This window comes from Mastomys coucha, unplaced genomic scaffold (genome assembly GCF_008632895.1).
Source record: "Mastomys coucha isolate ucsf_1 unplaced genomic scaffold, UCSF_Mcou_1 pScaffold22, whole genome shotgun sequence".
Lineage (NCBI taxonomy): Eukaryota > Metazoa > Chordata > Mammalia > Rodentia > Muridae > Mastomys > Mastomys coucha.
Window position 1 is genome coordinate 186,317,432 of NW_022196905.1, and position 13,423 is coordinate 186,330,854.

At 41.0% G+C, this 13,423-nt stretch overlaps 1 protein-coding gene and 1 long non-coding RNA gene across 5 annotated transcripts in view; one reads left to right on the plus strand and one right to left on the minus strand.

The window, feature by feature from the left end:
• Pdlim3 (PDZ and LIM domain 3) overlaps positions 1-13,109 on the plus strand; it is a 31,501-nt gene extending 18,392 nt beyond the window's left edge. Inside the window, exons 4-8 of one of the 3 annotated variants that reach the window (XM_031339694.1) lie at positions 2,450-2,517; positions 7,050-7,313; positions 8,693-8,823; positions 11,157-11,268; positions 12,514-13,109. In XM_031339694.1, coding sequence (XP_031195554.1) covers positions 2,450-2,517; positions 7,050-7,313; positions 8,693-8,823; positions 11,157-11,268; positions 12,514-12,703 — 765 coding nt within the window. In that variant the 3' untranslated portion in view covers positions 12,704-13,109. Of the gene's footprint in view, positions 1-1,897; positions 2,086-2,449; positions 2,518-7,049; positions 7,314-8,692; positions 8,824-11,156; positions 11,269-12,513 lie in introns of all 3 variants that reach the window. The other 2 variants (XM_031339695.1, XM_031339696.1) reach the window with 2 other exon arrangements.
• Positions 1,990-7,157, minus strand: LOC116069223. Of its 2 annotated transcripts, XR_004109923.1 has the most exons (3): positions 6,953-7,157; positions 4,934-5,024; positions 1,990-2,248 (listed from the first exon to the last, which is right to left on the minus strand). It is a non-coding gene; the product is annotated as an uncharacterized LOC116069223 (long non-coding RNA). The 2 variants fall into 2 exon arrangements; XR_004109922.1 differs by lacking the exon at positions 1,990-2,248 and having other exon boundaries at positions 4,139-5,024.
• Positions 13,110-13,423: the final 314 nt, after the last annotated feature.

Here is a 13,423-nt window from a genome sequence, read left to right on the forward strand (position 1 = left end):
TACCACAAAGCTTGAACGGCTTCTCTTATCCTGACTAATTCACTCTATAATTAGCATGGAATATTTATAATCCATCAAAGCTGAATTGGGCAATTAGCATCTGTCTTCTTTTATATCAAAAGGAGTTATGAAAACTCAAACCACAAATGCTACCATTACTTACAATTATCTCCAGCACACTCTTTTCAAGTCATGATAATGGTTAGTCAGAACTGTAATCACAAAATACAGCCAATCTAAACTCATTATGAAATCAGCTAACACCCCAGGCTGTATGACTATGTAAATGTTTGCACACATATTTTTATATGGTATGAGATTCAATGCTGGGACATTTCTAAGACTACATTTGGTGGTTTCAATACTCTTGCTACTTAGTATCAGCAAGAATAAGGTCATTCAGCCAAGGCATCAGCATCAATCCATTCTTGTAGAGGAAAAATTTAGATGAACAAGATAGTGATTAGTCAGTCTAACAATGCTATATAGTCATGGGCAATGATGTATTCAACTAAAACCTTTTGAGAATCAGGGGACTGTTAACACGTGTGTCCCAGGTTGAGGAGACAAACCCTGTTCTTCACATCAGGGCAGATTCTCTGGTGGTATGATATCGGGAGCAGATGGAGAAATGACTCCTTAGCTGGTAGTCCAAGCTCTGCTCCATTTGCATTGTCATAGCTACTTTTAACAAGGTCAGTCGACCTATATGGGGAAACATTTCAATTATACATCATTTTAAATCTGTGTGCAACACTGAGTGCACTTTCACAAGAGAAATGAAGACTATGAAGATCGATGTAGCTATTTCTGCCAAATAGAAACATTTGTACACAGAACAGTTTCCTGTGTATGTTAACGTCCCTGCTAGTTCCCTCGGGTGCTTCTAAGACAAAACTAACAGCTTTGAAACTTATTCATGTATTCAAAACTAGAAAACATGGTTATTACACTTAGCTGGGTCATTCAGGCATATTTTAAACTCAAGGCTTGAGACTCTGCTGTGTGGTCCTGTTCCTCAGGCAACAAAGTAAAAATCTATTTTTAATTTTAATACACACACACACACACACACACACACACACACACACTCACACATCTTTAGATTCATTTGTTTTCCAAGTAAGACAACCATGAAGAATTCTTTAAGTACACGTACAACATTATCCCAATAAAGAAGAAGGAATTCCGTGTGTGGTGTTCCTGCTTTCAAAAGCCTTTCTTTTCTCCTTACTTTGAAAGTACAGACATACTCAAATTAATGACTTGAGTTTTGTCATACTGGGTATTTTTAAAAACAAAATAATTTCTGCCTAGAGCAGTTTAAATGATACACTATAGTAATTCACAAATGCTTGTTCACCTCCTGATTTTATCCCCTCACTTCTTAAAATAGAGGGACATTCATTCAGATGTGGTGGCAGAAAGCTTGCCTGGGATGTGCTGGTCCCTGGGCTCAATCCTAAGTATCACAAAAGCAAAAAGGTGTTATAGAGAAGCAAGCACATATAGCTGCAGCTGGACAGAATACTAAGTCAGGGAATTTATTCTAAACTAAAAAAAAAAAAAAAAAATCTCATTTCTAATACACTGTTTTTGGAGTCTCATAAAAGAAGCAGATGAAGCCAGAAAAGGAGAAGGTCTGTCAGGCACTGTTTGCACTTAGTGGTATCAAATGAGGTGCTGTCTATGACATCTCACATTTGATAGATGAACGTAGCATGTGTAAGTTTCAGAGACGGGATCGGCGGATCCTAATTCCTCCCCTTAACCTTTTTGCTAATCCGGTAGCGGGTAACGATGCCTTAATTAACAACAGCGTTGCTGACAGTTTCGTTCATTAACAGCTTTGTTGTGCGCTCTCTGTGGCTCTGTGTATTTTGTCTGCCGTGTACAGGAATTCAAACCCATTGGTACCGCGCACAACAGAAGGGCCCAGCCTTTCGTAGCAGCAGCAAACATTGATGACAAAAGACAGGTAGTGAGCGCTTCCTATAACTCACCAATTGGGCTCTATTCAACTAGCAATATCCAAGACGCGCTCCATGGACAGCTGCGGGGTCTCATCCCCAGTTCACCGCAAAAGTAAGTACTGGCGTTCAGTTCTGGTCGTCGACGTTCTTCATGGTGTGGTTTCTTTTCCAAGGTCCAGCTCTTGCCGTTTTCTCCTTTATTTTCATGAAGGTGCTATCAAACTTTCGTTTTCAAAGAGAAGCATCTCAAACTTGGCTCTCGTTGCTTCGAAGCCCTGTCAGACAGTTTCCAAATATTTAGCGACTGTGTGGATTTTAAAAAAATAAAAGGGATCTCTGGTCTCATCATCTCTTTTGTCATGTCAATATTTGGTGGTAAATGATTCCCTCTGCACAGTTCTCACTCATTTACTTTTTACTCTCAGAAGACTGAGCCTCCACTGAGAGATTGTTCTTTAACCCTTTGTTTTTTACAGGATGTGAACTACTTTGAACACAAGCACAATATTCGGCCCAAACCTTTCATAATTCCAGGCCGAACCAGGTCATAAATTCTGAGATTGTGAAATTTGAAGTGCATGTTGCTTTAATGAGTTCTTACTAATCACCAGGGAAAGTAACTTCTAGGTGTCTGGAGTGACTTTGTATTGTGAAGCTTATTTCAAAAGCAAAAAGCAACAACTCACTTAGCAGCAAACAGTAGCCAAATAGCATCCATTACGAAGGGTAAATACTGACTAGATATGTAGCCACCATGTGTATTTATAACTAGTGCCCCAGAAGCCCTAGAGATCCCATCCAGAACACGGTGACCTTTGAGTCAGCCAGATGTCCCCTGCCCCAGATCAGGAAAGCCCAGCCTACCAGGGCAAACAGTGCAAACTAGCTCCAGATAGCAGCAAGGGAAAGCCACGATTGCTTTAAGTGTTCCACAGACTCTGACCATCCCCCTCATCGCCTGCTTCTCTTTGTACCTTCAAACTCACCAAGCCCTTATATAAAAATAACTGTTCATCCATCCGGATCCTTACAAAGAAACAAAGGCTCCTTGAGAAAGAGACTTTTGTATCTGGTGAAGATCAAAATATCATGAAAGAGGGAAGTCAGTTATTGAGTATTGCTGACTCTCATAGGATACATTGTGTAGACCATAGTAACAATAAGGAGCAGGATCTAAATTCTTACCTGCCAATCAGAGAAGCGATCATGGCCACACAATCTTTCCCAGAATCTTGTCTAGAAACTGAAACTTGGTTGAAAGCAAATAGCAACTCCAGAAAATTTCTTTGTGACCTTCAGTTAGTTGCTCCAAGGAAGCTGTTTCTCACACTAGATTGATCTGCCTGGTTAGTAACATGGCTTAATGGTTTGCATCATGTACCCCAAACTGGGAGCCCACAGGTGAGCTCATTCCATAGGCATGATTTATTTAACCCTCCCATTGCTTTATGGGGAGGGGGTAATTAAATGCTTTTACATGCCAGCTTATTGAAATGCTCGTCCCTGGTAAGTGCATATTAACTGGTACATTTCACAATTACATGATGAACCTGTAGGTACTCAACTCCTCCTGTAGCTAGCAAATCATTACTTGATAGATGATTTTTAAGTGGACACCCTGCAATAAGCTACAGGAAGGGCCAGAAGATTGTCTCCAAAAAAAAAACCACACAATTTTCATAATGTCAGACAGAGGAAGAAAAATGAATGGGGGCGGGGGAGATGCTGTGATGCCAAATGCAGGGTCTAGGTCCGACCAGATCCGTGTTGGATCCCTAACACCAAGGGATGAGCCTGGACCACAATAGCAATGCTCATCACATGTGCACTGGGTAGAGGAATAAAATCCCAAGAGACCCCAGTATTTCCTGAGACAGAGGAATTGGAAGCCGTTCTCCCACTCCACCCATCCTGCAGCTCCACACCATCCTCTTTGATACCTTGTTTCCGTTCCTTTTCTCAATCTTTTTCCCCATGACTATCACACACACACACACACACACACACACACACACACACACACCATTCCACCGCAGTCCCGGATGACACTGCAGTAAGAGTTCAAAATGCTATTTCTCTATTGAAAGATGGGCAGCTAAACAATATGTAAATATAGACCCAGGGACACATTTAATTGCACAAAAATTCAAAGAAGGTCAAGAGAGGCTTTCTTCTGTGTTACTTTAACTTGAATGTGGTGACAAGGACAAAGGGTTCACAGGTGTGTCACTTGCAGGTACCTCAATAGTGCAGAATAACAGGAATCTTCTAAAAACAGGTAAATAAATAACAGGTACCTGTGTTCAGACCCTAAAGGCTGGTGGAAACATCTCTCCCTTCTGCCTTTCTTCCTCTGGCCCCTCACTATTTGGTCTAGCCTCACAACTTTTTGCTCTCTCCCAGGGATGTTTCATCAAAGACAGAATTTTGAGGCTACACCCCAAGCTATTAGTGCACTGTGAATGAACAGCTTCCTTAATCTGAAGTCAAACAGGTGTAGTGGATTTATGCGCCAACGCACCTGGTGTTTTAGTATTAACTCTGGCTCATTTGATCACTTCATCACATTTGAAGCCATTGAAAGCACCAGCGTTTTTATATGGAAATATGCAACAATTTAAATTCAGAGTGAAAATTCAAAATATAGGCGAGATTTTTTTTTTTTTTATAAACCTGAATGTGAAAATGAAATGTGTCTGGATAGTTTTAAACAAGTTGCATCCAGAAATATACCCTCTGAACACAGTCCCAGGGATGTTCGTTGTCTGTGGAAGAACACATCTGGTTGGGAACTAGTTGAAGTCACCTTCCCCTTTATGGGTGATCTTGCCACATGACCAAGACAGCCTCAGGAGATAGCATTAGCATCTGCATTCTGAGTCACTAAGAATAGGTTCCTGAACAGCAGGACAATATTTCACTGGGTCTAGAGTCCCTGAGAAGTGTCTTATTTAAATCACCTGGAGCTCTTTCAACGTTGTCCTGGATGTTTATAAAAGGCCACTCTTGCTGCTATTATGTCATTTCCTCCACTTAGTAGACACAGGGCCCCTAATTCAAATGACAAAGGAAAGAGAAATAGAGACATAATCTTTGACAAATTAAAACCATATGCACATCCATATCTATATACAATTCCTAATAAGAGACGAGGATTACTAATTACATATCAAAATAAAGCCTATCTCTGAATTCCCATTGGTAATAGTTTAGCCAGTATCTAGCATCCGGCACGGGGCACAGGAAACCAGAGATGCTCTCAATCTTTCCTGAATGCATCTATTGTATTTGGTCCAAGTCCCTCAAGATTTAACCCAGTGTCTCCAACACCCATTTTTCAAGTTCATGAACCTCATTATGAGTACATCAAATCATTTAATCCTGACCAAACTGCTCTACAAGAGGAAAGTTTCTTCATTTCTTTTAGCAGTTAAACTCAATTTTGGGAAATAGTGCTGAATCTAAAAAGGCCAGATGCTATTTTGGTACGTGACCTAACTCGTGCCCTGGTTGGATTTTAAACAGAATCTCAACAAGCAGGAGTTAAAGGGATGGTGTAAGAAGTTGGATTGTGTAACATAAAACCCTAAAAACAAAAATTAACTAATTTATTGACCATATTGTCTAAACTAACCAGCTGCAACATTGACTTTGAAAACTCTCTGCTCAGCATCCTTTTGGGTTTTGGTGTCTATGTGGAGTTCTGGTTAAAAACAGTAGCCCTTTAAAGTAAATGCAGAGATGGGGCCCCATATGTCACAGCTCAGACTGTTGACCTTACAGCAACCACAACACATATATGTACCTGTCTCAAGTTCACTGCAACACTAACAGGCAATCATAACAGAGGTTTATATTAATATCAACACCTCTTTTTGCTTTCTTCTAAATGGCTGTGCATATTCAAAGACTCTCTTAATACATTCCAGTTTCTCATGAAATGTATCTCTGTGTGGATTTACTATGCTCGTAGAGGGATAAGGATGTAGCTCAGTGATAGACTGATTACTAAGCATGCATGAGGCCCTAAGTTTAATTCCCAGTGTCTAATTAATTAAATAATTAATTAACAAAATGCATGTCAGTTGTGCCTGCTCTCCAATTCAGTTTCATAAAGAGTACAAAATCTCCCTAGTTCTTGACGAGTAATATTACCAACCTCTGTAAGATTACTAAAGTCCCTAAATCTTGTCCTTAAAGGAAAATAAAAAATTTTGCATGGGAATATGTGTGTGTGTGTGTGTGTGTCCCTTGCATGAGACACCTGTGTACAAAGGAAACAAATGTTAGCCTTGAGTAGCATCCAAATATTGTGAGGTGAACTATTTGTTCTGTACTCATCACGGGCAAGGTGATACGCATTTATTGACTGTTTCTAGCTCCTGTATTAAGTCACAGAACAGTTTTGAAAGTATGTTCTTAACAAAATAAGTAAAAAAAATAATAATATACTGAAATAGTAACAAGTAAAATATTGATAAAATAACTCTAAAATATAATCTTTATTTAGCCGAATCCATAGGTAATTACTATGTAGTCAAAGCTTGACTTTATGACTGGAGCATGCTTATTTTGAAATGTCTAGCCTAAATTCTCATACTACATAGTGGTGCTATTCGTTAAATAGCAGTAATTAATACTTTAATTATAAAATTCAGAGTCATAAAAGTATAACCAGCTAATCTCTCTCTACCATTTACCTGTGATATCGTCAGAAACTAAGTTATTTGACCTACTTTTAAAATGAAGACAGGCATTTGTTATCTACCTGCTTTATTACTCTACTAAGAACCCTCAACTTGACAAAAATCGAGCCAACAAATGCAGTATCACCTGCAACTTTTAATTTTGTTCACGTTTTTGTTTGTTTTTCTTTTTCTTTTTTTTTTTTTTTTTTTTTTTTTTTTTTTTGCATGTACATTTTACAACGTCCCTTTTCGAAACCCCTTCTAGCCAGTGTTTTAGATTGATGTGATCACCTCTTCTGTGGCCACTTCCTTCTAACTTCTCTGTACCCGTTTTCTGTGTTCTTCCGGTTCCCTGCATCACCTTTGCGTAACGTGGTCATTAACACAGTGGCTGCAGCACTCCTTCCGGTATTGACTGTGGCAGTGGACGTAGCACCCCTTCGTCCGTCAGTACCGTTAGTACGATCTGCCCAGGTGACTTGAAAGTTGCTGCTAAGATGGCCCCTAACATTCCTTTGGAAATGGAACTTCCGGGCGTGAAGATTGTACATGCTCAGTTTAACACTCCTATGCAGTTGTACTCAGATGACAATATTATGGAAACACTTCAGGGTCAGGTTGCCACAGCTCTAGGGGAGACACCCTCCATGAGGTAATATGAGTCTTTTTGAACTGTGGGCATATTGACTAAACACATGGCTGATGTCAGACTTTAATGGTGTCTTTTAACATTGTCTTGGTGGAAAGAAAGCTACGCAAAAGCTTTAAGGGGAAAGAAAATGTTTTGCAAACATTTAAGCCTGGTTAAAAACTTATCTACATGGATAATAGGACAGATAAAAATAAAAATAAGATCACATAAAGACCAAATGGATGTCTTCTGAAAGCTGCAGTGTTCTTTATAAGTGCCTGATTTAGTATTCTCAGAAGTGGCTTAAGATCGTACATCGTCTGTCTTTGGTAGATGAAGAAATGGGAGGGGGTGTGTCCAAACACTATTATGAGATAATCCTTTCTATTTTTCTAATGGAAATGTGTGGAGAGGAATTGTTTTTGCTGTTTTAAATGTTTGCATCTCTTTAAGGTTTTATAAGCAAATGCTTCCAGTTGTTAGTGAAGATATTCAATTCCTGTTAGTTTTTATTTTGACTAGTTTCTTCTTTGTTGTTAATGGATGTCTGTTCCAAGTACATTTGCCACAGAGCTTCTCCAATTTAAAAGACTTATTATGAAATAAAATCCCATTGCTTCTTTTAATATTGCAAAATAACTTTTTATAAATTATTGTGATAATTAAAAATGTTATGTACAATATCTCAAGGTTGCCTCAGGGTTTCTACAGTGACTCAAACCCAAAGCTATTTTACAAATAAATAAATATATATATATATATATATATATTTCAAATATAATATAGGTGATTAAAATATGCACAGATAAATTCTAGGTAATACAGTAAAGTAACAAAATATTTAGTGCCTGAAAAGTATAAAATTATATCTTTAACTGTTTATTTTTAATATATTTACTAAAAGCAAGGTAGATAAAACTGCTTTCATTATTACCAACGTGACACTTTCAAAAATTGCATAATCAGTTTAACAAACACATTGATGAGTTACTGCAGTATGTGGTTTGAAACACTGTCGGGTGAATTTCATCAACTTACAAGTTATATGAAACTCGGTTTCATATCAAAAATAGGAATATTTAAACTTCTATGAGTAAGAATAATCAAAACGAGTCCCTCCTACTCTACTGTGTCTACTGTCTTTTTCTGGGGGTGGGGGAGAAGGGGACAGTTTTGTTCATGTCTATAATTATACAGCCATCAGACATAAGTCTTGTCTTGGAAAACTACCATGTCCTAGCAAGAGTCACCTAGGTGAAATCAACAGGTATTTCTTGTCTGAGCGATTCACTTAAGAATAAGCCCTGCTCAGCCCTTGCAGTAAACAGAGGAGGGTATTTGTTGTCATGTTGCCTCCTGGGGCTCCCGAAGATGCGTCACCAGCTATATTTGTGTTTCAGTGAACCCACAGCCTCAGTGCCCCCTCAGTCGGATGTGTACCGCATGCTCCATGACAACCGGGATGAACCAGCGGCTCCTCGCCAGTCAGGCTCCTTCAGGGTGCTGCAGGATCTGGTGAATGATGGACCTGGTGAGCACCATCAGTATCCTACCACTTACAGGACAGATCCTTAATGGCCTGTGGAGGGCTGGGGAGGGAGAACTGAGCAACGGGGAGTGAGGCAGATCTGAATACTGACTGGTTTTAGTCAGTAATAAAGTGAGTCTTCTGCTCAGAAGGATTTAGGGAAAGAACTTTCTGGATGTGTCTAAGTATTCGTGAAATGAGACCACTCATTTAAATAAAAAGCACCAAAGCCAAGTTCTATCTGTAGTAGGCAAGGACCATTGTAGTTTATTATCAAAGATTTGGTTTTCAACAGATGCTATAAGATTTCTCAGCCTCTCCGTCCCACTCCTTAGAGTATTATCAACCTTGGAGAGGAAAACAAAGCATGAAATCAGACGTACTGTGCACCTCATTCTTCGCCAAAGTACCTTGCAGATAGTTTTCCCAAATTCTCACCATAACTCAGGAAGACAGAAACTATTGTTTGCCCCATTTGACAAAAGAGAAACAGACGCATAAGAAAAGTGGACTTAGAGAAGGTCACACAGGCTACTGACCAAAGGAGAGCTGACCTCTAACCCACTTCTGTTCTCCTCTGGCTCGTCCTTGAGCTCCTAATTTTTTGTCCCCCTAAAGATGTAGACTGCCCTTTACGAGTCACACAAAAGGTAAAAATGCCTCCATAAGATGGGCTGGCAAGGTCCTGGATATAATAGCAAACTGTGTGCATCACTGGTATGGGTGTGAATGGTGCAACCACTCTGGAAAGCAGTGCAGCTGCCTCTTACAAAGTTCACTAAGAAATGACCCAGCTATTCAGGACCCACATGAAGGTCAAGCTGCACATCTGCTACATATGAACAGAGAGGCCTAGGTCCAGCCTGTGTATGTTCTTTGGTTGGTGGTTCAGACTCTGAGAGCCCCAAGGGTCCAGAGTAGATGACTCTGTTGGTCTTCCTGTGGAGTTCTTATCCCTTTCCAGGCCTGAAATCCTTCCTTCTATTATTCTTCCATAAGAGTCGCCAGGCTCCATCCACTGGAATGGGGGCTGTCCTAAAAGCTGTTGCCTGTATGTGGGATACATTCTACTAGCTGGGCTGCCTAGTCTCAGTGGGAGAGGAAAAGCCTAGCTTCTCAGAGATTTGAAGTGCCAGGGTGGGAGGGATAACCAGGGGGACCCCAACCCACTCAGAAGAGAAGGGGGGAGAGGGAGAGGGGGAAGAATTGCTGGCAGGGGTGCCAATGAGTGGAATGTAAAGTGAATAAGCAAAAAAAAAAAAAAAATCAGTGTTCTCGGGTAAATAAGGGAGATGCATTTAGGTTCAATAATCTCTGATGGAGGCTTCTTTTCAAATAAATGATAGGCATCTAATCCGAGCGTGGGCGGCGGGGGAAATGACCCAGCAATTCTGTGCCTCAACAGACATGTCAAAGCAGAAAAGAAAACACACTTGTACAGTGGTATTCCCATTATTAACAGGAACCAAATGGGTGGAAACCCTCAAATTCCCATTGAGACACCAGTGGATAAACAAAGTCTTATACCTGAAAAAGAATGTTACTCCACTTTTAAAAGGCATGAGACTCTGAATGACGAAAGACTAGGGAGGAGCCTTGAAATCACTATGCTAAGTGACAGAAACAGGACGGGACAGCAAAGGTCATGTTAGCTCTGTTTATAGGAGATCTCTAGAACAGACAAATTTGCACACAAAAAGTGAAGAAAGGGTTTCCAGGGTCTGAAAAGAAAGGAAAACACACTTCCTGCCTGGTGGTTACATGGTCCACAGATCCTGTCTGTGGATGGTAACAGGTAGCTCATACATAAGGATCCTGAGTTTTCCGAAGGTGAGCTGCATCCTCAAGTCTTTGGAATGGTAAACTTACATGTTTTATTTCCAAAAGACATCAAATGAAGCAGCCAGGTATGGTGGCGTAGCCTTTAATTCCAGTGCTGGAGAGGCAGAGGCAAGTGGAACTCTGAACTGGAGGCCAGCCTGGTCTACAAAAGAGTTCCAGGACAGCCAGGGCTGCACACACACACACACACACACACACACACACACACAAAATCCAGTGAAGGATGTCCAGTCCTTGTAGCATCTTGCAATGGTTCCCAACAGCAAGTTTTGTAAGTAGTTTCACTTTAAAAGGGACCTATTTCAGAACCAAGTCTCTTTTACACCAATAGGCCCTGCTCCCTTTGAAACCACAGCACAGATGTGGCTGAAGAATTCCTTGGGCTAAAGTGCACACTTTAAAATAGACGTTAAAGTGCTCACTTTAAAATAGACTCCAAGCACAAGCTGGAGCCAGCTGTTCCCCGCCATAAATGGAAACACTTTGTTTTTCAGATGACCGTCCTGCTGGAACTCGCAGTGTGAGGGCTCCGGTTACTAAAGTCCACGGCGGGCCGGGCAGTGCCCAGAGGATGCCACTCTGTGACAAGTGTGGGAGCGGTATTGTGTACGTCTCACTTTTAACTGGCTCGGGAACTCTGTGTCTCATTGGCACCTTTCCATCTCTTGTACTTTTAAGACTTTATATAGAAAAGGCAATTTTGGAAAACTTAAATTTCTATTCATTAACTTCAAATAGAACATTTATAACACTGTCACATATTTGGCCAATGTGCCTTAGACGTAACCCCAAATTGGCATAGGATTTAAGTCAGCAGCCTGTATCTTTAGAAATACTTGTGTGAGATAAAAACAAAGCAAACAAACAAACAAAACTGCCCAAACATGTATATAAAAACAATTTCTAAGAATCATGATTTCTATTTTAAAAATTGGTTTCATTAATATATAATCTTTGGATACTTACTTTTCTATATAGAAGAGAAACAAACGCAGGGACCATTATGAATTAAAGGGCATTTTGTGACCAGCAGTTTTAATTATACAAATATCAAGATAGAAATTTTTAAAATATAGTCAGCCTACATTATCAAGAAACTCTATGTGTATATAAACAGCCACCTTCGCTAATTCAGATTTTTCAAGGGAGTCCTATCATTCTTAAATGTGGCTCAACAGTTGGCAGGACCATCTGGCCCCCTAAGGGTCGTGAGTTCGATCCCTGGCTCTCGTTAAATGTGTCTCATGTGGACATTTCTCCCACCCTTGCATCCTCTTCTCCCACCACAAGGAGAGACAAAATTTGCCCCGTTACCTGTTACCTAAGAGAGCAGTTGGGGAGGACGAAAAGACAAGGGGGTGACTTAACAGCTCTTCTGAAAATGTCCAACTCACAGTGTCACCAAAAGTAATTATTGTTCCTAAAGAAATAATGAGCTGTGTCCTTAGTTAAGGTGAGTCCATCCACTGGGTGTGCCATCCCTACTGAGTAGAGTTACTGCTGGGCCACAAGAATAAAAGAAGCCATCAGTGGAACTTCCAACTCGGCAGCTCACAGCCTGGCTCAGTCACCACTACCCCTTCATGGGGTTCGGCTTCCACTTGCCATGGCTCCCACTTGTAAAGAAGCTGGGGCGGAAAGGCAGGCAGGAAGCGGGGTTACCTGTCTGAGATCCTGAAAGATGATTCACAGTTCACAGAGAAAGGTGATGGTGTGGTCGAGCGGTCACATACAAATGCCGATGTGCACTGTGTTTCCCTGACTGGGAAACAGGCCGGCTTCGGGCAGCACCCTCTCTCTTCTCTTTCTGTGATGTTGTCACCTATCTGTAACCGTGTCTTCTCCCCACAGAGGTGCTGTCGTCAAGGCCCGGGATAAGTACCGGCACCCCGAGTGCTTTGTGTGTGCTGACTGTAACCTGAACCTCAAACAGAAAGGCTACTTCTTCGTGGAAGGGGAGCTGTACTGTGAGACGCACGCGAGAGCCCGCACGAGGCCCCCAGAAGGCTACGACACCGTCACTCTGTACCCCAAAGCTTAAATCCTTTGCAGACAAGAACACTCATGCACGCATGCACGCACCCACTAACACTGGCCGATGATGTGGAGGACTTCAAGCGGGAGGAGTGCGAACAGTCACCTCTTAATCTAAAGCCGGGGCTTTTAGACACTTATCTTAATGTGTAGTGAGGGAAAGACATGGGGAGGCAAAGGCCTGCCTGCTGACAAAAGACAAGTATTATCTATGGATTGCAATTCTTTATCTTTGGGGACAGCAATGGTGACATTTAAAGCAATAACGTTTTGATACCAGGCTCCATCTGTTATACAACCATCCGGTGTGTAAACACCTGGATATTTGGGGGAGTCCACTTGTTTTTCCTTCCAAGTTGCTTTTGGTAATTGTAGTAAGTCATGCCAAATAACAGCCTTGTGCTCTAACGAAATCTGCAGGTGTCTGTGTCCGTCATTCCTAAAGCGCATGTCAGGACGACACTTCCAGGACCGCTCTACTCCATATGCGAACAACTATACCACTGCATAACGCAAGCAAAATAAAGACGCGGGGCCTGTTTTTGTAATTCATAGTGAAGTAGTGACCAACAGATTCAGAAAAAGGCCCCGTTCCTTTCTTAGTGTGTGAATTAACAAATATTTTAGGAAATCTGTGTCCTCTTCAGTTTTTATAGCTCAGTCCTTTGTTTATACGGTAAGAGTTGGATGCTGCGTATGTATATGTGTTTGTGTGTGTGTGTGTGTG